This window comes from Myxocyprinus asiaticus, chromosome 40, assembly GCF_019703515.2.
Source record: "Myxocyprinus asiaticus isolate MX2 ecotype Aquarium Trade chromosome 40, UBuf_Myxa_2, whole genome shotgun sequence".
Lineage (NCBI taxonomy): Eukaryota > Metazoa > Chordata > Actinopteri > Cypriniformes > Catostomidae > Myxocyprinus > Myxocyprinus asiaticus.
The window spans coordinates 33,284,015-33,311,181 of NC_059383.1; the positions used below are offsets into that span (position 1 = coordinate 33,284,015).

The following is a 27,167-nucleotide window of genomic DNA, read 5'->3' on the forward strand; positions in this document are numbered from 1 at the left end:
TTCTTGGATTAACTATTCCTTTATGCATCAACAGAATATCATCACCTGGGACACCCCATTTCCCTGTCCAATACTGGGGGTACAGTGTATTTTTATTGTATACAGTCTTATTTTGTATATACTGTATATTGTATATTATTAGATGTATATGGTATATTGTGTTGTGTAATAAGATGTGTAAACTGTGTTCTGTGTAAATCAGATGTTTATTGTAATTGTCATACTGCTATGTTGCTTGGAACTGCACCCAAGACTTTCACCTACTGTTGCACTGTGTATATGGCTGAGTGGCAATAAAGGGATTTGATTTGATTTTTATCACCATGCGCAGCAACGTGTCCGCGTTGAAAACAATCCGGGTTAAAGTAAGACGAAAACATTCGTTCCGGACGTCAGAGCACTGCGCATGCTCAGAGGCAAACAGTAAGCATGGAGAATGTGAGCCGCTATAGCCTTTACAATTAAACTACTCTCGCCTGGTACAGAGCTCCAAATAATGTAAGTTTATGATGTTTTGACAGATTTAACGTCTTTTTGGTTTGATAGAAAGTTATTCTGGGTTGCTCGAATAAACCAGTCAGTATATGTCGTTAACACAGACTGTTTTAAAGGGAACCTATATGGTCAGCAGCCTTTTAAGTAACAGTTTTGAGCAGCAATATTTTAAAACCACTAAAACTGACACGTATTAAATATAAGTGTTTGGATTCTTACCTATAAAGTCATAGGTTGTAGTGATTATATCATGTTTAATGTTGTCAAATTGGAGCTAAGGCTTCATGACTGTCTTCAACTGTCAAGTTGGATTAAAAGACAAAATATTTCATCATGTATTTTACAAAGCATGATTATGATGGATTGCTATATGCTACTGTTCAATAAACAGATTTGTTAAATCACCATTTTGAAATGATTTGGCCAATTTACAGAAGTGCACACTTTCAAAATATGTGAAATATTTTTTTAGGGAAATTTTAGTAAATATTATGTAAAATAAATATCATGTTAAGGTCAAATTTTATTTATTTTGGTTACATAAATTATAATAGTATATAATTAAATTGTAATTGAAACATATGTATTATATAATATATTCAGGAATGTTAAATTCTCACCATACAGCTAAAGTCACATTTTCTGAAGCTAATTTGCCCAAAATTTTCCTTATTAAAATTACTTGAAAGGGTTACTTTAAGGTTAAAGGTGCAATATGTAATATATTTACTGTACTAAAGCATAAAAGTATCATAATGTGTTATCAGAGATTTAGGAAACATGCTAAGTTGAAAAACTGGCTTCTCTGAAAACAATGCTACAGCCAGTATATTCAACTTTGAAATATCCCTTCCAGGCCGGAATTTCTGTTTGTGTTTTGGTCTCAGTGATCCCGCCCACTGCCCATTTCCCAATAGTATTTCGACACCAAGAGTTGCCAGATCTGAAACAGGTTAGCAGGCAAACACTGCGCACTGCAGCCATGGAAGCCAGCAAACATCTGGGGAGGAGGGGGTGGGGGAGACAACTCTCCAATATTTTGAATTTGGACTGCAAGTACCCATTTTAAATGCTTGATGTCAATGTTACATATTGCTCCTTTAAATAGTTCACCCAAAAATGAAAATTCTCTCATCATTAACTCACCCTCATGCCATCCCAGATTTGAATGACTTTCTTTCTTCTGCAGAACACACTTTTAGAAGAATATCTAAGCTCTGTTGGTCCATACAATGCAAATGAATAGAGTCCAGAACTTTGAAGCTCCAAAAGGCACATAAAGGCAGCATAAAAGTTCTCCAGTGGTTAAATCCATATCTTCAGAAGCAAATCGAAAGTTGTGGGTGAAAAACAGATCAATATTTAAGTCCTTTTTTACACTACATCTCCACCCTTTACCAGCCCGACCAATAGGTGGGGATATGCACAAAGAATGCAAAATTTGGAAGTGAAAGTGGATATTTATTGTAAAAAAGGACTTAAATTTGATCTGTTTTTAATATTGAACTTCTGCATTCTTCATACATATCGCCACCTACTGGTCAATCACTCATTTAAACCCATTTACCAGTATTTCACTTTCAAAGTGATTTTTTGAAGATTTTCTTGCATATAGCCTGTTTTAACAATTGTCGGAAAATAATGGGAATTGCATACAAATTTGAAGTTTGATGCCCTTTTCAATTAATGTCTTTCATACACATTTTTACATTTGAACCAATTTTTCCTCTTTTTCTCTGTGCACAGAGAAAGATGATACGCAGATCAAGAATCAGCGTGCGGCCCAATGTAAAGCCCGCATGTCGAGGTCTGACAGCTTCTCGAGATGTGTCTCTAGATGACACTCAGCCTTCCCTGACCCCTGCTGAATCCGCACCCCCTGAGGGGTCAGAGGTCATGGCTGAGAAGGCCAAGACTGACCCCCCTATAGCATCATCAGAGCAGACCAATGAGGAAACAGCTCAGAGCAGTAGTCATGGTAACCAGCCGGAGGCCGTTAGCCATACAGAGTGAGTATGACTCTTTTAGTCTACTAACTATTACATTAAACAACATTTGCGTTTCATGAAGTAAATGTCAGCACTATCAAGACAGAAAAAGAATAATAAGTCGGTTTTATGCAGAGTGACTATAAATTGTCAAATACACTACCGGTCAAAAGTTTTGAAACACTTGACTGAAATGTTTCTCATGATCTTACTTTTTTTTTTTTATCTGAAGGCATATACTTAAATGTTTGAAATTAGTTTTGTAGACAAAAATATAATTGTGCCACCATAATAATTTATTTCTTTATAAAACAAAAATGTAATTAAAAAAAAAAAATGTTTTTGAAATTGATGACTTGGACCACATAATAAAGAAAAGCAGCCAATAAGTGCCCAACATAGATGAGAACTCCTTCAATACTGTTTAAAAAGCATCCCAGGGTGATACCTCAAGAAGTTGGTTGAGAAAATGTCAAGAGTACATGTCTGCAAATTCTAGGCAAAGGGTGACTACTTTGAAGATGCTAAAATATAACACAGTTTTGATTTATTTTGGATTTTGTTTAGTCACAACATAATTCCCATAGTTCCATTTATGTTATTCCATAGTTTGAATGACTTTACTATTATTGTAAAATGTGAAAAAAATTATAATAAAGAATGAGTAAGTGTTTCAAAACTTTTGACCGGTAGTGTATATGCAAAGAAGACAAGACCAATCACGATTCAGTATGCAAACTGACGTAAAAAAGTTGATCGATTGCAATTCATTAGACAAATTTAGCTAAATCAATAGGAGATTTTTAAATTTTATCCTTTATTTCTTTAAAAATTTATGAAAACAAATAGAAAAGAGCCTTAGGTATTTAAAAAAAAAAAAAAAAATAAGAATAAAGTCTGAATAAAGTTTTTACATTAAGCGGTTTGAACTGAATTAATTACAGAGGTTTAATCATTCGGATTAGAGGTTTAGAACAAACCAGACTATTAGAATTAGAATCAGAAAAATACAGTACAATCAATACAGTGCTACCTTGTAAGCACTATAAATAAAAAGAAAAATTCAGATAATATATTTAGGATTTATATGTGCTGATGTTGCTTAGCGCTCTGTTTGCTTTCTATTTAAACTATCATGCTTTCTGTCACAACAGTGATGCAGCATCTAAAAGCAATGAATCCCAGGTTGCAACAAGCACTTCTGCGATGTCTGGTCCACAGAGGAGGAAACGCTTCACTGCTCTTCCAAACCTGGCCAAACCAAGAGCCTCTTCAGCTTCCTCCAGGACTCCAAAGACTCCTCCCAAGTCCCCTGAAAAATCTGTCACACCCAACAAACCTGAAACATCTGCCCCGACCATAGCATCAGCTCTTCATCCACCCGTAGACAGTGAACCTGCCCGCAGCCCCAGGGCACCTAGAAGACGGAGACCTTCTGGAGGAACCAAGCAGCCCAAATCTCAGCCCTTACCTGCAGCCCCACCGCAGAACATTCAAGAGACAGAGATGCAAGAGAGTGGTGCCTCAGAGGATACTGTTGTGCAGACTGTCCAGGAAGGGGTGTCCCTGAGTCCCCTTAAAACATCCCAACCCGGGCCTGTTTTGGTTCATAAAGACCCTCCAGGTTGTCCAGCCCCTCTTGCTGTAGAAGATACAGCAGTACAAGAGGAGAGCAATTCTGGGGTTGCCCCGGAGCAAACCCAACCTGATCTGTTAAGCGAGAGATTTAAAAAACGTAAATCATCTTCTAAGATTCTCAGATCTTTGAAAACTTTAAATGACCCAGCGGACATGATCAGGTTGGCCAGAGCTCGGAAACTTCGAGAGCTTCTTAAAAAAGAGATGAGCAGAAACAAGGTGTGTATGTCTTCTGTATTTGATTGTTTTGCAAAAATGACCCACAGACTGGATTTTATCCCTTAAATAGCACTTTCTAAAACATGCAAAAACACACAGGGAGTCCTGTAGATGCTCTGAATGATGTTGCAAAGGAATTTATGAACCACTGTTTTGAATTTGTGTTTTGAAACAGACAATTTATAAGAGATGAATTACAGACTTTCAGACTCTAAATTTGCTTCATACTGATTTGCAAACTGGTTTGACCGGTTCTGTGTCAAGACCTATGTCAAAAAAATTATTTACTCACGAATTGGACATCACGTATTTTTGTGAGACAACAAAGAGACAAGAAACGTGTTCATTAGGAAACTAAATTAAAAGAGTATTTTATGCGATATTCACAATGTTACTATTTAAATCATCAAAAAATCATCAAGAATGTATCGGAAATATTCTATCTGTGTATGTATGTTCCAGAGGAACACTGAGGAATAATAATAAAAAAAGTTTTTAAAACTATCGGCAACTATCTGTGTTGATTTTTGTCAAAAACCGATAGTTGTAAAGGGGAACTATCTGCACCGATTAATTCACCGATATATCAGTCGACCTCTACTATAAACTTGTAATCCTCACCTCTCGTTTAATGCTAAAATCTAGGAAGAAAAGAAGAAGCCCAAGATGGGTATCAAAGAACACAAGGCACCGAAGGATCACACCAAAATGACCATGAGAGAACTCATTTATTATCTGCCTGCTTCCAACCCAATGAAGTACGTTCCAAACGTAATGTCTGTGTGCATGCATGTGGACACTAGGATTAACAAAAGAGACTTCTTGTTGATATTTTGTGATGCATGTTCAGGTTGTGTGGGGAATATGACAAACCACTAATGCCAGTTTTTTGGGGGGGTTTTCCATGCCATGATGATTTAATCACGCTCTCTTTTGTTTCCTCTACAGACCTTTCACAGAAGAGGAGCAGAAATCATCAGAGATAGTATTACCAAACTCTCCTCCACTGATGTAAGCATTTTTAGAATGACAATGTACTGTGGCATTAAAACTGTTGGATGTTAGAACAACATTCAGCAGATGTTTTCATGATGTTTATGAATTAGAACGTAAATAAATCTGTTTTAAAATGGGTTTTTTTGAGCCCAAATGTGATGCTTTAAATTCTTTTTTAATATTTAAGTTGGTTTTATGCTGTAACACCCTGTCTACACCGGAAACAAGCATCACGTTTGTAAGGGGGTTCAGTGGAAAGGAGGAGGCGAGAACCGGCTTAAGAATATAAATAATAGTTTAATAATAATCTTAATCAAAAACACACAACCATAAACACACAGTACAGCTGCCTGTAATTCTCTCTCTCGAACTGTCGTCCCCGGCCGCCTTTATCCCTCGCGCGCCCCATCAGGCTGATTGGGGACCGGGCGTGCATCATTCCAGCCTGGCCCCGCCCTCCTCGGCTCTACAACGTTGCATCAAAAGCAATAGGTCCCATTATAATCAATGACGCTCTCTACACTGGAAGCGTCAGTTGTGGCACGTCCATCGTGCCGACAGTAAACGGGTGTCCCATTCCTACTACTGCCTACAACATAAATAAATGGTTTAGAACGTGTGTGTTGACACATCCAGTGCAGACAGCCTCAAGCCTCTGCGTCGTGTCAATGGAAGTGCCCCATGTAGACAGGGTGTAATATTTCATATAAGACGGTGTAATTTCGGAATGGCATACTGCCTACTATTTTTGAAAGAATGTATTGGAGGTCGACCGTTAGTGGATTTTGCCGATACCGATAACTAAGGTTGTGGAAAAGGCCTATAACCAATTAATTGGCCAGTAGTTTATCAAATCGATAATATAGATATAATTATAGAACGTCAAATTTTTTAAAAGTATTTCCTTACTATAATGGGCACGGACATAAAGGCTACAAGGGTCCAAAATGAATAAAATCCCAGATGCAGTTCATTTTTCAACCAAAATCTCAATAATAACCAGAAGAATTAAGATTTGGTGCATAACATGGGACATTTAACTATAAACAAGCCCGAAACACACTTGGGACCCTTATTTTGAAATGACTGAAATTTGGCTCCATTATAGTACTTACCAAATTAAACTTTTTATAGCCTGTATATTCCCCAGATAAAGAGGTTTGTGTGTGTGTGTGTGTGTGTGTGTATATACACTATATGGACAAAAGTATTGGGACACCTACACATTACACCTACAGGAGCTTTTATGACATCCCATTCTAAATCCATAGGCATTAATATCGAGTTGGTCCCCCCTTTGCAGCTATAACAGCTTCCACTCTTCTGGGAAGGCTTTCTACAAGATTTTGGAGTCTGTCTGTTGGAATTTTTGCCCATTCTTCCAGAAGAGCATTTGTGAGGTCAGACACTGATGTTGGACGAGAGTCAAGTTCTTCCACACCAAACTCTTCCTACCATGCCTTTATGGACCATGTTTTGTGCACTGGGGCACAGTCATGCTGGAACAGAAAAGTGCTTCACCAAACTGTTTCCACAAAGTTGGAAGCATAGAAATTTCCAAAATGTCTTGGTAAGCTGAGGCATTAACATTTCAGAAAATTCTATGCTTCCAGCTTTGTGGAAACAGTTTGGGGAAGCTCTTTTCTGTTCCAGCATGACTGTGCCCCAGTGCACAAAACAAGGTCCATAAAGGCATGGTTGGATGAGTTTGGTGTGGAAGAACTTGACTGGCCCGCACAGAGCCCTGACCTCAACCCTATCGAACACCTTTGGGATGAACTAGAACGGAGATTGCTAGCCAGGCCCTCTCGTCCAACATCAGTGTCTGACCTCACAAATGCTCTTCTGGAAGAATGGGCAAAAATTCCAACAGACACACTCCAAAATCTTGTAGAAAGCCTTCCCAGAAGAGTGGAAGCTGTTATAGCTGCAAAGGGGGGACCAACTCGATATTAATGCCTATGGATTTAGAATGGGATGTCATAAAAGCTCCTGTATGTGTAATGTGTAGGTGTCCCAATACTTTTATCCATATAGTGTATATATATATAATATATGGATTTCACCAGATCTGGTTTAATAAAGAATAAGGTTTATTATTATTCACAAGATATGAAGTTGGAGATACGACGTATTTGCTGACACATTTCCATATAGTCGCATTTTTCTTTGCATGCCCTCGCTTCAGTTTAGAACACTTGATTATTTTATCAAATTAACAAATGGTGTGCATTGAAGTGAGGAAAAAATATGGATGAAAATTGTCAATGATGAAAGATTTTGATACAGCAAATCCCCATTTGATTCTTTTTATTTCACCTCTAGAGGCTGCTGTTATACTGTAGAACCAATGAGTTCTAACTGTAGAATCCTCCAACGCTGGCCTAAGAGGAACATGGAGGATTAAAAAAAATAATATAATATAATAAAAAAAATCTGCAACTATTGGCATATATTTTTGCCAATCAATGATTAATCGATAAAACCGATATATCGGTCTACCTCTAGAATATAAAAAAACGTATTTCAGCGATAACTCGACACAGCTTGATAAATATACTGCAGTATGGTAGTATTACATACCGAAAATAAATCTGGTGTAGTGTCTTAAAATAAAAAGTGCTGGTCTCATCAGAATTTCCTGTTCTTCTCCAGTTCTTCTAATACTTCAGATGGTCCATCGGTTCAAGAGGAGGTTGCTGGAGACGCTGGTCGTGAGGAAGTGGAGGAGACAGAAAGAGTGGATGAAACTCAGCCAGAGGAGGAAGAGCCTCTGCTGGTGCCCAGGGTGAAAGTGGCAGAGGATGGGTCTCTGATTATAGACGAAGAGAGGTCAGTGATGTTCCTCTTTATCGTGACATACTGCTCATGGAAATGCTGCACAGCACTGTATTAAACTATATCTTCAGACCGAAGAAGTCAAACAGGTAACTTTTCAAATTAAATATGGCGCTTGTACACTTGTCAGGTTTAACGTCAACAAAATTTGGTCGCATGATGTGAGAATCAATTAAATTTAATGCCAAACCTGACACACAGGTGCCATATTTATTTTAAATGCAATGGCAGAGGGGAAGATTTTAAGTGAATAATGACTTAAATTTTGGTCTGTTCATCACACAAACCTATCGTTTTGAAAGAAGACTATTCCTTTAACTAATAGAAAGCACTGGTCCATAATGTTTTTTTGAATGCTGTCTTGATAATCTGGTTGATATTATGCTAACTCAGACTGTGTTGTTGTTGGTTTGTGCAGTTTAACAGTCAAAGTGTTGAGGGCAAAAGGACCCAATCCAGCAGAAGACAGGGACCCTATATTTGAACGTGGCTCCACCACCACCTACTCCAGCTTCAGGAAGGGATCCTACACCAGACCCTGGTCCAGTGGAGGTTAGAAGCCAATGCCTTTAGGCCTTACTCCAAAACGTAATGTGCAAAGAGCTCATTTATTTCATTTATTGGCTTTAACATTTTCTTTCGGGTATTCCAGAGACCGAAATGTTTTATTTGGCCATCAGCATGGTGGGGACAGACTTCTCCATGATTGGTCAATTCTTTCCGCACAGAGCTCGCATGGAGATTAAGGTAAATGCTCTTTTGTTTGTGTGTTTGGGGTTTTAAACACCAGTATGGCTTATATAGAAGTTGTTTTCACCATCTAAACAGATTTAAGCCTGTAAGGTTTTTTTTATTTGGCAGTTTGTACTGCCATTTGTCTGATTATAGGGGTGTTCACAACTTCACACAGGTTGCCTGGTTGCTGTTATGTTGGTTTCTAGAAGGCAGAAACATTGGTTTCTGCTGTATTTAACTGTATCAAGTGGCAGATCGCCTGGCAGTAATTGTCTGCACTTCCATTGCATGAAGTTGAGCTCTGCACAAATTTGTTGAGTCGCTAACGGTCTTTGACGCTCATGCCATGTCAAACTCTAATTAAAAAAAAAAAAAAAAGATTTGCAATTGCTTTGCTGCTGCTTACTTCTGATAGGGACCAAGGCAGTCACAAAAGAGAATCACACCGGATAGAAAGAATGGTGATCCAAAAAGATTTCGTCAGAGGTGCAAAAATGTGCAAAATAAAAACGGTGGTTAAAGGGATAGTTCACCCCAAAATGAAAATTCTCTCATCATTTACTCACCCTCATGACATTCCAGATGTGTATGACTTTCTGTCTTCTGTAGAACACAATGAAGATTTTTAGAAGAATATTTCATCACTGTAGGTCCTCACAATGCAAGTGAATGGTGACCAAAACTCAGAAGGCCCAAAAAGGACATAAAAGCAGCACAAAAGTAATCCATACAACTGTAGTGGTCAAATCCATATCTTCTGAAGCTTAATCATAGGTGTTTGAGAGAAACAGATCGATATTTAAATTCTTTTTTACTATAAATATCCATTTTCACTTTCACATTCTGGTGTGGAACTGACTTTAAATTTCACATTCAGCCACCTACTGTTAGGGCCGGTCAAAGATGGTTATTTATTGTTAAAAAAAGGACTTAAATATTGGGCTGTTTCTCGCTCACATCTATCACATCGCTTCTGGAGATATGGATTTAACCACTGGAGTTGGATGGATTACTTTTATGCTGCCATTTTCTCCTTTTTGGACATTCTAAGATTTGGTCACCATTCACTTGCATTGTGACAACCTACGGAGCTGAGATATTGTTCTAAAAATCTTAATATGTGTTCTGCAGAAGAAAGAAAGTCATACTCATCTGGGATTGCACGAGGGTTAGTAAATAATGAGAGAATTTTCATTTTTAGTTGAACTTTCCCTTTAAGAGCATATTAAACCAAGTTCATTTAAAAACAGTCTTAAAGCTAAACCTATTTCTGGTACTAGAACAGTACCCACTCCCCAACTTAAAAAATGGAGGCCGGAGTTTCCATCGCTCTCGAGCAGCGCTAGCAACCTTGTAAATGTGCTCCAAACACTCGCCATCCTTTTTTATTTCTTCCCCTCCCCTCTGATGGCAGCTGGTTTAAATACAGAATGTTCCCGCCTTTTCTAATACCATTCTGTTTAAATAAAATGAACTGTCACCTTCCCATTTCTAAACACATAATCATTGAATAAATAAAGAATAAGAGTTAAAACAAACAACAAATACTAAATAAAATAGGACCAATTAAAAACATTTGAACAATAAAACCCTGATAAACATTGCAAAATGAAATAATTACTGTTGACTTATTAAAATCTCATTATGGAGACTGACCCACAGGCTTTCCATCACAAAACTGCTTTCAGTGTGAATGGAATCTTTACGCATATATCATATTATAACTCAAAACTATGCCATAATATACATGCTCATTTTAAGGGACTGTTCTTTTTTTGGTACTTGTTTCCTCAGAACAAGTTCAAAAAAGAGGAGAGAAGTAACTCATGGAGAATCGACAAAGCTTTCAGTAAGTTACATTTTGAAGTTAACCTAGCTTCTTAAAGGAACAACAAGGCACTTTGTTGAAAACGGTGTAAATCAGAGATTACATTTTCAGAGGAGAAGCGACGTTTGGATCTAGAGTTCTTCAAAAACATGATGGAACAGATCGTGAAAGTTGAGGAAGTGAAGAAAAAACAAAACAAAGCACTCACCAAGTTGGCCAAAGCACAAAGGACAACCCAAAGGAAACCAAGAGGTGAGTGAACCGTTTTCTAGATTTTTTTACATTTTCTTACTCTCAGTCTGTTCATCTGTTTATTTTCAGGAAATTCTTACTTTTTCATTTTCTGATGCAGGGGCTAAAAGAAAGGAAATGGACACTTCAGAGGATTCTGACAGTGATGTGGAGACAGGAGAAAAGGAGAATGAAGACCTCTCAAATGATGGAGGAAGTGATGGCACTCCAAAGAAACACAAGAGAAATGAGGTGAAGTCTTTGAAGAGGAGGATCAAAAGAACAAATGGCGAGGGTATGCTTTTTAACCCTTAATAGGGTGGGGGCTTAAAACCACAGAAAATGTATTTATTGCTTTTTTGCAACATATTAGGACTCAGATAACAGAATTTCATGTTTTTCTCAAAAATATTGCTTTTATTTTCAATTTTAAAATTTGTATCTCCCGAATAAAAAAATAGGACCTTAAGGTCATCTTCTCATGGCATGCTGCCGTGTTAATTTTAGATAAAAATGCTAATTTAATTTCTGATGTTCTGTAGAAGGCTGTTAGATATTAAATCTAAAATATATTTATATTTTTTTATAAATCTTGAATTTGAAGTCACTATACAGAGTGAAATTTACTGGCTGTGTCTTTCTTTTTTTTTTTTTTTTTTTTATACACAGCCATTGGTAGGTGATTTTGAGATTTTTAATATTGATTAGGGTTTTTTTATTTGATTTTATTTGATTGATCTTTTATTGTAGCTCCAATGGATGAACCTGAGGACTTTGAAAATGTGGTTTCTGATGGTCTGTCACCAGATGACAGGTAAGTTTTAGCCAGAATACATTTTAAACAAATATATATATATATATATATATATATATATATATATATATATATATATATATATATATTTAAAACACAAAGAGGGGGAAAAAAAAGTTCATATATGAAAACCAAAATAAAAAAGCAAATTTCTTCTAGTTTCCACATTTAGGACTCCACCCCAATCTACTTAAGTAATAAAAGTACAAAACCAAAACAAGCCAAATTCATTGACCTCAGAGTATATCCTAACAATAAAACTTATGTATTTAATCAATCAATAAATCATATTACAATCATTATACACATGTCATCAAAGCATACAATTAGTGGTAGACCGATATATCGGCCAGGCCGATTAATCGGACGATATTTGGTCATTTTGTGATTATCAGCATCGGCCAATAACCGTGTTTGTTTGGCTGATTGATAGAAGTGGTAAATTTCCCTTGTGTCAGTTTCTAAATCTACCAATAGATTTGTCAAGGGATAGTCAACACTTTCTGTTGTCAAGATTTCTTTCTTTTCAGGTTTCTGCATATTTTAGTAAATATGGCATAAAATAAGTGTTTGTTGCACTTTTGTTTTTTTCATTTGTGTGTACATCTGACTTTCTGTTGTTAAATTGTATTATGTTTACTGCCATTTATATAGGCCATTGGCCATCCTGGTCTTTAATAATTAAGACGGAAAAGGAAACTCTTTATTGCAGGTTAAAGGAATCTGACTTATCAGAGTACATAACCAAGAGTCCTGCCATTAAACCGGCCCAGCTTATGGGTCGACCCCAGAGACCCATCCCAAACCTCAGCCGCAGGTGTGGGAACAGGCACTCTGAGGGAGGTGCCTCGGCCGGAGAGGAGAGTAGAAAGTCCCACAAGGTAACGTCTGCACTCTGCAACTGTTTGATGAGAGATTGAACAAGTTTTCAGAACTTTAGAAATGTACTTGAAGTGGCCTTTTACCCAATGACTATCCCATTATTTCAAGAATATTGAATGGTGATTTAGGTACTAAGGATACTGATTTATCTGATGTAGGGTACTGTGGCCTAGTATTTAAAGATCTGCACTGGTATTCAAAAGGTTGTAGGTTTAAACCCTTTTCACTCTTTCTTTAGGTGATCTCGTTACAAGAAAGGCAGAAGACACTGTCCACTCTTCTCCGTGAATTGGAAGACTTGGAGGAAGAACCTGACCTCACTGCTGTACAAGAACAAATTTTCAATAAACCAACCAGGTATTGCATCAAGACAGTGGGAGAGTGAAAGTTTTCTAAGTAATCTTACCTGTTATTGTTACTTCAATAACATTTAATTTATTTACTTTAATCATTCTTTCTGCTTTACTCAGGTCAGGAAGAATCCCTAAACTCTCTCAGCATGTGATACAGGCAACAGCAGAGGAAGAAGACGATGAAGAAGAACTCTCAGATCTGCCTGTGTCTTCCAAAGTTCGTGGCCAAGGCCTACAGGCGCCCAGCAAGAGGGCCAAATTAAAACAGGGGCCAAGCTTGAAAAAGGGCATGCAGAGGAGGGGGAAATCAAGACTGGTGACACTTCGGGCCTCTGGAACTGAAGAGGATGAAGAGGAAGAAGACGGTGTTGTCCTGAGCCAGGAGGACTTTCCGTCAAACCCTGAAGAAGAAAACCAGGCATTTGTGCCAATGAGTTTACGCCAACTACCAGAAGTTAATTCAGAGGTGGTAGAAACCATGGAAGAGGTGTGTCTATTATTACCCCATCATCAGTATGGTTTGTTTTGCTTTAACACTAAATGTCCCCTGCTTGACTCTGGTGTTGTTCCTTTTTGCATAAATTCTGTCGTTAATGTTTGTTTCATAGAATATGGCCAGAAACATAATCTATGCAAGTAGGATGATGATTGCAAGCACATGGTACCATTGTATATACTTAACGTGCTTTTATGCTTTACTGTGGTAGTAACTTCAGTACTAAATCTTTGAAAGATGCACTTCGAGGCACTTAGTTGCAAGTAGTTTAGTTATAATGTCCATTTTGCTTGCAAATGAGAGCAATTCTCTCTCAGCTAATGCTGTATATTTGACTGGGAATCTTCTAACTTAGTGCATTCTGAAAACTGTAATTTAAAAAATTAACAACAGGGCCCAAACTATGCAGGTAGATTGCTATTTAATTAACAGATTTAATAATCAACACAACCAAAGTAAGTATTAAAGTAAACTATTACATTTAAAAACTCAAAGAGAGTTTGCCCTACTCTGAACAGCACGGCAAAACAAACTTTGGTTGGTCACTTTAAGCCCAAAGTATACTTTTGATGTGAACCATTAGCGTCTGCATTCAGACGAACGCTAGCCTTTCAAAGTATACTTAATTTGACTGTGTGTGCATACACAGGCAGTTGGCGCATGCACGCTACGACTGCTTCAAGATGCTGGACTGTTTCTCTTCAGGAGTTATAAAGATGTCTTTAACCTTCAGATTCGAGTTAGACACATGACCTCCTCATACACGCACTCTTGACGTGCACATCCACTGTTGTTGCTTCCACCTTCGTCTCCTGATGTTTAGCGGTGATTACATCTTAGCGCTTCTTCGCGACAGCAACAGCTCAATTGTGAGTGTTGCCACCTTGTGGACACACTAATTAGCGCAAATAATTGAAGGCACATTCTGCTTGTTCAGAGTATGTGCAGTTAGAAAAATTGGGCGGGACGCGTTCAGTGCTTGAGCACTCTGCTGATGACGAAATTTGTGTCCTGTGCGCAGACGCTAAGCATTCGCATGTAACCGAAGTATACTATGGGCTTTACCTGTCATTCACACACTCTGTTCCTGTCTAAGTGTGCGGTTCATGGGCAGAATAATCTGCAATGTGGACCAGACTTTGTTGTTTGATACTTGAAGTGTTTGCATTCGTGTACTTGCATAGAGTATTTTTTTGGGCCTAATAGATGTTCAGTTTTGCTAAAAGTCGTTTTATTTTCAAAATGATCTCCACTCCAAATGAGCTTTCACTATTTTGTTTAAAAAAATTCTGCATGTGTATTCCAAAAACTCACAACCCTCCCTCCTCATTGTCCTTCCTTTTTTGGTCACTCATTCTCATTGGCTCTCAGCTGGACATCTCTGTCAATGTGCCTGATATCCTGGGCACATCGCATAATGCATTGTGCCCTGAGTTGTCTTGTGAGCAGGCTGTAATGCCTGCTGGTTCTGTCCCTTGTGAACATCAACTGGATCTGCTTATTGTAAGTCACCCAACCTCACCTCAGCCTTTTTTATTTTTATCTGCCTTCTGTTTACTCCTTGATCATCAGTGCATTGACAGAGTTGATACATATTTTCGAGTCCATCAAAAACACAAAATTTGTTTGTGGTCTTAAAGGGACAGTTAACCCAGAAATGAAAATTCACTCATCATTTATTCTACCCTCATGTCATCCCAGATGTGTATGACTTACTTTCTTCTGCAGAACACAAACAAAGATTTTTAGAAGGACAAATACAATACAATGCATACAATGCAAGTGAATGGTGGCCAGAACTCTGAAGGCCTAAATATCACAAAGGCATCATAAAAGTAATCCATACAACTCTAGTGGTTTTATCAATGTGTTCTGAACCGTGCAATCGGTTTTGGGTGAGAAGAGACCAAAATGTAACTCCTTTTTCACAGTTCATCTGGCCATTGCAGTCTCTAGGCACGATCATGATTTCAAGCTCGATTACACTTCCTAGAGCTTGTCGCATGTGTAGAGCACTATAGGAAGTGTAATCAAGCTTCAAATCATGATCACTGCTGTCAAGATTTATAGTGAAAAAGGAGTTATATTTTGGTTTGTTCTCACCCAAAAGCGATTGGCTCACTTCAGAAGACATTGATTGACACTGGAGTCATGGATTACTTTTAGTAATCCAAATGTTCTGCCCACCATTCACTTGCATCGGAAGGACCTACAGAGCTGAAATATTCTTTAAAAATCTTAAATTGTGTTCTGCAGAAGAAAAAAGTCATACATATCTGGGATGGCATGAAGTTGAGTAAATTATGAGAGAATTTTCATTTTTGGGTGAACTATCCCTTTAACTACACTGAACTTGAATCTTATGTTTTACACATGATGTATTGAAATAGATTTTATGGTCCTTGGAGAAGTTGCTGAGATGCTGTTAATTCTGTTTTCTAGGATGTCATTGAGTTCCTTGATCCAGATCATATGGAAGGTAAGGTGGACTGGTTTAAAATAGAGTGGATTTTTTTATCTAAAGTATTTCAATCTTTAAATGATTGTTCTGGGTTGAAAACAAGCCCTTTTGCCAGGATCTTTATCATGCTGTTGATTGCCAGAATATAATTTTGACATACCTCAGTTTGTAAAAACAAGCAAAAACTATAATAGAACATAATTAGGAATATTCCTACCATCGGAGCAATTCAATTGAAGTACCACCTGTTTTCAGCAGGGGGCAGTATGCGAAACTCCTGCTGTATAGGCAACACACAGCTGTAAAAACAACAAACCACACTCAGGCTTGCTTGACACAAGCGACAGCACAAGATGACAACGCTTTTTTGCATTTAAACACAGCTGGACGGAGCAAAATTCAGAATGTAGGGATCTCTAGACAAGTTTTTTCCAAGTTGACTGAACTTGGACCAGCAACCTAAAAACGCTGATTATGATGCTACGCAACCAAAGTGAGACGCTCCAAAAGCATCAGTCTGATGCACGTGTACATTGACGCGTCCTTAGAAGAGCCCTTATATTAAATCTATCTCGGACAGATTGACATTGCTATTGACTGCTGGCTAATGATAGGCTTATGTTCAATATTATCAAAATAAACAATATATTGCCTTCTAAAGCCACTTTTTGTATTGTCTTATCAATGCTTTACTCGTCTGCGACAATAATGTAATACATTCAGATTATCTGAATTATTATTTTAAAAATATATTTATACTTACAATTATTTAAAAATGACTATTAATATTTAATCATTTTATATTGTTATTTGAGGGCCTTTCTCAGTAAATATTAATATGCGATTAATTGTGATTATTTTGATTAATTTATCGGAATATCATTAAATTAATTTGATTTTAATTTTTAATCGATTAATTTTAATCGATCGAGAGCACTAGTTAAAATAAACACTGCTTCAAAAGTATTGCCAAAATACTTTATAAATGTTAAGATGACAATTATGAAGAACTGCACACTGACCGTTCAACTCCTGTTATGACTATGTAAAGTCAGTAACTTTCACATGATGCAATGATTGCAGAAATGGACTGTTTACATGGAGAGAAAAAAAAAAAAAACTACTTTACAGCTCAAATAAAAAAAATTTGTATAGATGAATTAATATAAAGCAAGTGCTTTACAACAATACAAGCTACAAATTTGTTTGTTTGTTTTTACAAACTGAGGAACAAGTTGTAATTATTGATTGAGAATTGACAGCATTTCTTGCTGTTGATCTTGATTTGAACCCAGAACATACCTTTTAAATGCTGATGCTTCATCTTGGATGTATATGTTTCTTAGTGTGTAAGGAGATCAACAATGAGGCAGCCCAAACTCTTTTAACCATTGGGAACTCGGCTCAGATCATCCAGGCAGCAGAAACACCCTGCATAGGCAAGAGAAGATTCATTATCAACACTCCAGCCTCAATCCAAACAGGCACTTTCCCTCGTCTAGCAAATCTGAAAACTTATGTTAATGTTTTTCAGGTGAAAATGATATAATTGAGCAGTCATCAAGCCTTGTCGAGAAGGAAGTCGCCATCACAGACACAGTTGATGAGCTTCGAGCTGAAGCCTTAGAAATGATGTCGGGTCCTTCTATAAATTGCGAATCAGAGACAAAATATAATCTTGACCTTTCCACCTGTGGGAATAGTGTGCCAGAACCTTCTAGAGAGGACACTGTCCCAGTACAGGAGCCAATCAAATCACAGACATCTGATTCTCTTCCCGGTCCCTCTCAACATGAGGAGCAGAACTCAGCTTGTTCCACCAGTGTTCCACCATCTAGAATGGGCCGTTTCTCTAAACCCAAACCCAATATTTGTCAAGGTTTGAGAAGCAGACGAGCACAACAGCTGCAGCAAGTCCCTCCAAATCATGTTACTGATTCTTTGGAGAGCTCTAGTGGTCCATCGTCCACAGAACAGAATAAAAATACAACAGAACTTTTTCAAGAAGATTCTGGCCCTGTGGATCACTCACCGCAAGACTCCTCTACTGTCTACCCTGAGGTAATACAGCTGGGTACATCATCTAAAATGAGAGAAGACAATTGCAATGTTGTCTCTGAAAGAGTGGCTGAAGATGATAATGGATCGGTCTCATCTCTGAAGAGAAAGAGCGATGATATAGTTAATGAGGAAAGTGTGAAAAAAGATAGAAAAGAACTAAAAGAGCCGAGGTCAGAACCACAGCTGACAAACAGGTATTAAAAAGACTACATCCTGCACTTTATTGACATTTTTTGTTGTTTTTTTATTTTATTAATCTATGAAATATCGCAAAAATCAGATACACCAAAAAGATACATAAAAATATATCTTAGTTTAGTTTTAGAACGAAACAGGTTGTTTGTACTAATGTACCTTTAAGTACCTCTGTTATGATTCTGCCAATTTCTTTGCATATGGAATGAGTAAAAATGGTTACTTACAGGCAGATAATTCAGATATTCATGTACATTTGTGTATAAAAGAGAGAGTTATCTCAAATAATTTCTGTATGTTGTGTGTGTCAGTGTGAGTGGGTCTCATGGCATATCAGATGAGGCCTCTAAACCTGTCAGGAGGTTCCGTGGACCCAAACCTAAACCAAACCTGGCACGTACATTCAGACCCATTTGCACTCAGACCCAACGGAGCACACTGTCAACAAAAGCAGGTGGGATAATTTAAACTTCGCCAGCATTATCCAAAATTTCTAGAAATATTTGTGAGTGGATGAATAGCACTAAGAAGTGTCCGTGGTCATATTTTTTGCAAGAAAAAACTATTTTTAGGACCATAATGATACTTTGCATTGTGACGTTTTTATGAAAATTTTGTACAAAAATATTTCATTACTATAAAGTGATTTTTATTTTATTTTATTCTCATTACTATAATACAGTAATGCAACTCATTCTGTCCGGACAATTATTCTTTTATTTTTTTAATTTTGGATAAAATAGGCATCAAGTAAATTTCGAAACCGCAAAATACTACCAGGATATAAATACATGATCACATTATGAAAGTTTAAATCTTTCTCCCATAATCTATTGATAGAAGTTAAAGCTTGGTCCCTCAGACTCTGAATTAGCAGGGAGTAATACACTGATGCCTCATGACTTTTTCCAAAAGCAGTAATCACCTCTCCCAGAGTATCTGCTGCTTTAGGGGGTGTATGCAACTCCCAAAAATAGTACAGAACAGGTGGCGCAGTTGTAAATACCTATAAAACTGAGGTCTGGGAATCCCAAAATGTTGAACCAAATTTTCAAAAGATCTCAACACTCCACTCTCATATAGTTCACCGAGCGAATTAACCTCCCTCACAATCCACTCTGACCAGCAGAAAGGGGACTTATTAATGCATCATTTTGGATTCAGCCATATGCTCGAGGCAACATTTAAATAAATGTCCGAATTAAACACTCTGGATACTTTTGTCCATACTGAGTGCAAATGCGAAATAACGCATAAATACGAAATAAATCACAGTATTAATATTATTAGTATTTGGTGAAGAAAAACACTTAAAAGGATTATTCCAGGTTAAGCTAAATTTAAGCCAAATTGACAGCATTTGTGGCATAATATTGATAATCACAAAAATTTATTTTGACAAAAAAAAAGGACAAACATCTGGGTTCCAGTGAGGTACTCACAATGGTAGTGAATGGGGGCCATTTTTTTAATGTTAAAATACTCACTTTTTCAAAAGTATAGCCACAAGACATAAATAATGTGCGTTAACATGCTTTTAGTGTGATAAAATCACATACTAACCTTTTCTGTGTAAAGTTATAGCCAATTGACAATGTAATGTCAACAAAAACAACAGAAACAATGACAATTAACATTATAGCTCCAATAATACACAAGTTTTAACAGAAGAATTAATGTAAGCGCTTTTATAAAATTATAAGCTTCACATTTCTGCCTTTTAAACACTCCAAAAATTGGCCACATTCACTTCCATTGTAAGTGCCTCACTGTAACCTCAATTTTTGCTTTCTGAGGAACGAGTCCAAATTAATTCTTGTGGTAATCAACATTATGCCACAAATGCGGTCGATTGAGCTTAACTTGTATTGAACCTGGAATATTCCTTTTAAGATCTGAAATTTATTTAAATTGTTTATTTAAAAAAAAAAGGTGAATAAATGCTGCAATATATATTATATTAGATGTAAGAGAACTCACGTAAGATTAAATGCAAAAGCAAAAAATTCAGCAATATGACATTATGAAGACAATCCATGTAAGATAAGATTTTTTAAATGGGATGCAAGGAGGAGGTGCAGCAATATCATTTGCATGTTAAGAGAACCCATATGAGAAAGAAGCAAATGTACTACACACTCACATCAGTGCTTGTACAGGATTTCTTCCTCAAGTTCTTTCAGTGTTTAATGTCAGTGGGGAAAACAGCTTTCTGTGCTTTAGCGCCACCAGTTGCACTGGTTTTGGAACTGCAGCAGCTCCTGACACGTGATCTAAAGCTAATATTAATATAAGAAAAAACTTACACTCACCATAAAACAAAAGCTTCACTTTGTTGACGCACAATTCGGTGCTGATGTTCACTCCAGATATGAATGGCTTGTTAGGAATCCATTGTTTCAATTCAAAATGTTAATTGCGAAAATTTGCTTTTGGTGTGCAAAGGCCTTTTGGGTTACTCCTAAGCCCTAACCCTAATCAACCCTAACCCTTTCCTTTCAGTCACAAATGAGACGCCGCCTGTAGACTCTCCCGCGAGCACTTTCACTGACACTAAAATCCATGAAGAGGTTGCTGTGCTTAATACATCTGATGTATCCCAAAATAAAGTTCAGCAAGAAAAAGATGCACAGGATGCTGAATCTGTAGAGGTGAAATATCAATTTGATTTAATTGAAATAGATTTATTTTTCTCTCAAGATCTTTAACATGACATGCAGGATCAGTCACTCTTACACACATACGTTATGCCTCTTTTATTTAGGAAATCAAAGATGTCCCTTTGCAAGTTGTTTCTGAAAGTGAGCCCAAACAGAATGCTGTGGACATGTCGGAGGAGAACACTATAAGCACTCCTCAGGGAGTTCTTGAAAACACCCTAGTGAAACACTCTGGATGTGTATCGGTGGACACATCTGCTGACCCCACTCCTGATGAACCTCTCTTTACACTATCTCTCACTGAAATCCCACCCTCTTTTGATGAGGAGGTGGGGTTAGGGACTGAGCCCCTCCCACCTACAGCAGTGCCCGAATTACATAGTGATACTCGAAGGTACACTTCACTTAAAGCAGGAAAACACAGAAAATGCCCATCTGGACTCTAGAACATTGCACACACCTTAAAATAAACAGGAGGATTTTGTGAGGAAGTTGTGTCCCTGCTTTCCTTGCTGATCATTTGCTAACCAAATGAATGCAGATTTTAAGTTTATTTTGTAAGGCCTTTCAGTGTTCCCTAACTATAAAATGTCATGTTGTCACTATTATGCAGAGGTTTCAATGTCCTCATACCTAATACAGGGATTTAAACAAACCCCTGATCCAAAGTATTAAACTTGACATGTAACTCATCATCCACCATTTGTGATTTTTATAAATGCACTTTTTCTACACTGCACTTTTATTTCAGCACTAATGAGATGGAGAAACAGAGCATGGAAGCATCTCATCGTCTGATCACAGATGCTTTAGTTCCTGTGTCCGAGGAAGAGGAACAGGAAATAGAGAGAAGAGGAGGTGGGGACGGAAACACAGTGTGGAAAGGAGAATTAGTACGCAAGATAACATTGTCAAGATCTCATGGGGTAAAACATATGTCTTTGCTTTCAACACCTAAGAGGATGATAAACGGTTGAAAAGTTGACATGTAACTAATATTGTGGTCGTTTCCTCTCTAGAGTGTCAAAGCAAAGAGCCAAGCAGATCATCATGGTGAGAAGGTTTTCTGTACTTCATTATAATGTGGTACCATCTGTCACCATAGAAATGTATTGGTCACGTAACAACTGTTCATCCATTACACCTTACCCATAACTCTTTGTCTGTTTTTGATGTCTTAGTTGAAGTGTTGGAAAGTCCTTTGGCAGAACGGACTGATGAGGAGAAGGAACATGTGGAGAAGACAAGAAAACATCCTGAGAGATCTAGGAGAGGTAAGGGAAGAGAAATAAGTTAGAATATTCATTGCAGGTCTTTTATATCTGAGAATAATTAGTCATATTCCAATTAGTTATGCATCATGTAAATGCACTAACCGGATTGCAATAACCCAGTTAAGCCAATATTCCGGTTTCTAGAAATCTGAAAAAGACACACTGGTGGCCAAAAGTTTGAAATAATGTACAGATTTTGCTGTTTCGGAAGGAAATTGGTACTTTAATTCACCAAAGTGGCATTCATCTGATCACAAAGTATAGTCAAGACATTACTGATGTAAAAAACAGCACCATCACTATTTGAAAAAAGTCATTTTTGATCAAATCTAGACAGGCCTCATTTCCAGCAGCCATCACTCCAACACCTTATCCTTGAGTAATCATGCTAAATTGCTAATTTGGTACTAGAAAATCACTTGCCATTATATCATACACTGCTGAAAGCTATTTGGTTCATTAAATGAAGCTTAACATTGTCTTTGTGTTTGTTTTTGAGTTGCCACAGTATGCAATAGACTGACATGTCTTAAGGTCAATATTAGGTCCAAAATAGCAAAAAAGAAACAGCTTTCTCTAGAAACTCGTCAGTCAATCATTGTTTTGAGGAATGGAGGCTATACAATGCTTGAAATTGCCAAAAAACTGAAGATTTCATACAAAGGTGTACACTACAGTCTTCAAAGACAAAGGACAACTGGCTCTAACAAGGACAGAAAGAGATGTGGAAGACCAGATATACAAATAAACAAGAGGATAAGTACATCAGAGTCTCTAGTTTGAGAAATAGATGCCTCACATGTCCTCAGCTGACAGCTTCATTGAATTCTACCCGCTCAACACCAGTTTCATGTACAACAGTAAAGAGAAGACTCAGGGGTGCAGGCCTTATGGGAAGAATTGCAAAAAAAAAGCCACTTTTGAAACAGAAAAACAAAAAGAAAAGGTTAGAGTGGGCAAAGAAACAGACATTGGACAACAGATAACTGGAAAAGAGTGTTATAGATCTTAACCCCACTGAGCTTTTGTGGGATCAGCTAGACTGTAAGGTGCGTGAGAAGTGCCTGACAAGACAGCCACATCTATGGCAAGTGCTACAGGAAGTGTGGGGTGAAATGTCACCTGAGTATCTGGACAAACTGACAGCTAGAATGCCAAGGATCTGCAAAGCTGTTATTGCTGCACGTGGAGGATTTTTTTATGAGAACTCTTTTTTTCTTTTTTTTTTTTTCGAATTGTAATAGTAATTTTCACATTATTAATGTCCTGACTAATACATTGTGATCAGTTGAATGCCACTTTGGTGAATAAAAGTACCAATTTCTTTCCACAAGAGCAAAATCTGTACATTATTCCAAACTTTTGGCCACCAATGTATATCAGAACTTTGGGTAATGTAAACACCTTATTAGGAATATCCACCATAACACAATATTCATTTATATACTGATCAATATATATATTCAGGAATATTTCAATAGCTGTGAAACCTTTTTTTCAGAATATTGTTAATTGGAATTAGGGCTGGGCAAAATGCAAAAAAAAATATATATATATATTTTCACAATATTTTATAGGTATAAAAAAAAAATGCAATATCTGATTACATTGACCAACATTGTCACAAAGCAATTTTTTAATAAACATTTATCATAAAGTCTGCAATGTTTCATCACTCATAATTTTCGCTTTAATGACATTTCGTAATATTCTTTTTTTTTTTTTTTTTTTTTGGACAGGCTGTGTTTCCTTAATTACATTTCTAACATATGTGCTGTTTTTATCTAGTTGCTAAGCCATAGTGTATTTGTTACAAGCCTTGTCTGAGTCCAGAGAATAGGTTATAATTGGAAAATGTTTCATGCTCTATTAGAGAACATGTCTGCAGTGAAAATGGACATGAGCAGCCTCTTTAATCTGTAATGCTTTGAACATTTTAATATTTTGACAAGGATCTAAAAATGTAAGTGCATGATAACTACTGGGCTACTATTTAATATAATTCATGACTTCCCAGCTCCATGGTTTTGTCATTTCCCGATATTGACGATCATCTTCTGTCAATGAATGTCACGGTTGGTATCGGGACATTTGTCAGATATTGTCGATATGCGATTACATCGTCCTATTGCACAGCTCTAATAGGAATATACTTGGATTTTCTTAATCAGAAAATACTGTGCATTTAAATGTGTGTTTTTATCATTAGGGTGGTTGAGTTATGATAGGCTATACAAAGTTGAATTGTGGGTTCTACCAATGAACTGTTTCTTCTGTGTTTAGCAAAGCTGCAAGTTAAACCCAATCCGGTTTCAAGGAGAAACGCTCGAGGCACCCATGCTAAAGAGGACACACCAGAACTGTCTTTAGAAAAGACTACCTCACTTCCCATTTCAACACAAGAGACAATATCAGTGCCAGATGAAACTGTACAAGCTGCCATTTCAACAACATCAGCCATCCCCTCAGACAGAGAGACAGCCAGAGGTCTTTCATTGCCCAGTTATAATCCAGCACTCCCAACACTGACTCTTCCTGAGTCTTCCTCAGATCTTATTGGTTCACCTCAGCTTGTCAGTCAAGAGAATACCTCTAAAGAGTCTGCCCAGGAAGGCTCCTCCCAACTCATCACAGGACAGGTGGACCTCCCGAGCAAAGGCACAGTTGAATTAGCTGAGACAGAGGCTAGTGGGTTAGGAACGGACTCACAAAGTGTCAATCAAATCACTCCTGTTGCAACAACTGGGACACTTACAAGGTGGGTGGCTATGGACTTGCCTCTAAACTAAGTTCTCCTAGACTTGAATATTTGAAGGCTTTGAAATAATTGATATTGGTTAAAAAGGTCTGACACTGATAACTGGACTATGTTTTGATTTTGAAGTGATGATATGCCCTTAATATTTTGGACAGTCTGGCATAAGATTAAAGTAAATAGATTGCTTTGTGTTTATTTGGATTTCTCCCATAGACCTGGTAGAAGACCAAAGGGCTTCCTGTCCTTCATTTCCTCTAAGAACACTCAAGGGCCTCCAGCAGCTCTACGAGAGGCCAAGCCAGGCCCCCAGAAACCAGCAGTCAACATTGCACACCCTGGGAGGAAACTGGTAGCGACCAGCCCTGTCACCACGGCAGCAAACCCTGGAGTACAACAACCCTCTCCAACTCCTACCTCGTCGACAACATCTGCTAAAGAGGTAGTCAGTTTTGAAATGCTTTAATGGTCACCTAAAAGCTTTGAAACATTGTTACTACAAAACTAGATTGTTTAAAACTAGACTTTTTAGCGGGGAGTTTTGCATTGTTGTTAAAATCTAACATCTTTCTCATTTTTTTTCTGAATCTTTCAGCAGAACTTTCAGGAAGAACCCACCAGTGTCTCCAAGTACTTTTTCAGTGACATTTTTACTGAGGTTGATGAACTTGAAGACATGGATTGAGGCCAGAGGTTGAAAGAAGGATGCAAACACAACCGACCAACTAACCAGTCAAAAATATCGTAAAATATTGTCTATTGTCTTGAACTATTAGAAGATCCACAACCGAAGAGATACAGCAAAAATGCCTTGACACCTCATGTCAAGGATGAAACTTGTGGAGCACTGTCTAAACATTAATTGCGTCTTACAGATTTCATTTTACTACATTTGAATTTTTAAAGAATAAATAATTTAAAGTACTGTGCAAAAGTCTTAGGCACATAAGATGTTTCACAAAAGCATTTGTCTTAAGATTGTTATTTATATCTTCAGCTTTAGTGTGTCAATAGGAAATATAATTGTTAGACTCCCAAACATTACTTTTGCAAATAGAAAAGATTAGAATAGAAGAACAGGGAGCCCTGCAACAGATGTCATGGCCCCCACAAAGACCCCCACTGAACATCGTGTCAGTCTGAGATTACATAAAGAGACAGAAGCAATTGAGACAGCCTAAATAGAAATAAAAAGAACTGTGGCGAATTCTCCAAGACGCTTGGAACATCCTATCTGCCAACAACCAAGAAAAACTGTGTCCAGGTGTACCTAGGAGAATTGGTGCTGTTTTAAAGGCAAAGGTGGTCACACCGAATATTGATTTAGCTTTTTTATGTTTACTGGATGTTGGATGACATTAAGTGATAAATGAAAACTATTTATGTCATTATTTTTGAAGATATCCTCACTATGCAACATTTTTCACAAGTGCCTAAAACTTTTGCACAGTACTGTATATTTTCAAAGTAATAATTCAAACTATGGTAAAGCATCACACTGCACCAAATATTTGGTTGCAATAGGATTTATGTTTGATCTCAGCATAGCTGTGAATTGTTTGACTGTTAGCATATATTTTCTTTTTTATTCAGCCACAAATAAGCACCAAGTTCTCATTATTGGAAATAGTGTCTATAAACAGTTACTTATGTACTTGTAAATATGTGAATAAAATATGTTGTAAATATTGAATTTATTCAATATTTATTTTTATTTTTTTATTTTTTTTTTCTGCCTTTTTAAACCCTCCACAAATTGGTCCCATTCACTTCTATTGTAAATGCATCACTGTAACCTCGATTTATTTATTTTTTTTAATTAAAGGAAGGACAAGTCGAAATTATTTTTTGTGTGTGTGTAAATCAACATGATATTACAAATGCTGTTAATTGACCTTGTAATAAACCCGGAAAATTCCTTAAAGCTATGGGTAATTAGATGGGTATACGAATAAATAGTGATTTAATTTCGTTCAAATAGAATTAACGGGTGGAATGGCATTTACCATGATACAAAATCGGAAATGGGTGGGGTATATTAGCGCTGACGTCTCTGGTTGGTCAGAAGGCGATGGATTTGAAGGGTTACTGTTATCACGTGTTACATGTTACTTTTCTCAGCGCTGGGCCAGTTTCCTCAGGATAGACCAATCGCAGTCGATTATGATTACTGTATATGCAATTTAAAAAAATAATTGTAAAGGTATTGTGTGCGTATTTGCACTAATAGTGTACACATTTCTCCAGT

The 27,167-nt window shown here is 37.2% G+C and overlaps 1 protein-coding gene across 3 annotated transcripts; it reads left to right on the top strand.

The window, feature by feature from the left end:
• The first annotated feature begins 405 nt into the window (after window positions 1-405).
• LOC127430762 (transcription factor TFIIIB component B'' homolog) lies at window positions 406-26,750 on the top strand. Of its 3 annotated transcripts, XM_051680789.1 has the most exons (29): window positions 444-498; window positions 1,352-1,447; window positions 2,242-2,504; window positions 3,638-4,340; window positions 4,986-5,098; window positions 5,289-5,351; window positions 7,992-8,168; window positions 8,593-8,726; window positions 8,827-8,921; window positions 10,704-10,758; window positions 10,849-10,989; window positions 11,090-11,263; window positions 11,719-11,782; window positions 12,495-12,663; window positions 12,903-13,021; window positions 13,135-13,504; window positions 14,885-15,016; window positions 15,956-15,992; window positions 17,321-17,413; window positions 17,509-18,229; window positions 18,542-18,684; window positions 20,733-20,881; window positions 20,995-21,284; window positions 21,642-21,816; window positions 21,910-21,943; window positions 22,072-22,164; window positions 24,448-24,922; window positions 25,136-25,361; window positions 25,515-26,750. In XM_051680789.1, exons 3-29 carry the CDS (start codon window positions 2,248-2,250, stop codon window positions 25,602-25,604), a joined length of 5,292 nt encoding a protein of 1,763 aa, XP_051536749.1. In that variant the 5' UTR covers window positions 444-498; window positions 1,352-1,447; window positions 2,242-2,247; the 3' UTR covers window positions 25,605-26,750. The 3 variants fall into 3 exon arrangements, with proteins under 3 accessions (XP_051536747.1, XP_051536750.1, XP_051536749.1); XM_051680787.1 differs by lacking the exon at window positions 1,352-1,447 and having other exon boundaries at window positions 406-498; XM_051680790.1 differs by lacking the exon at window positions 1,352-1,447 and having other exon boundaries at window positions 406-498; window positions 25,518-26,750.
• Window positions 26,751-27,167: the final 417 nt, after the last annotated feature.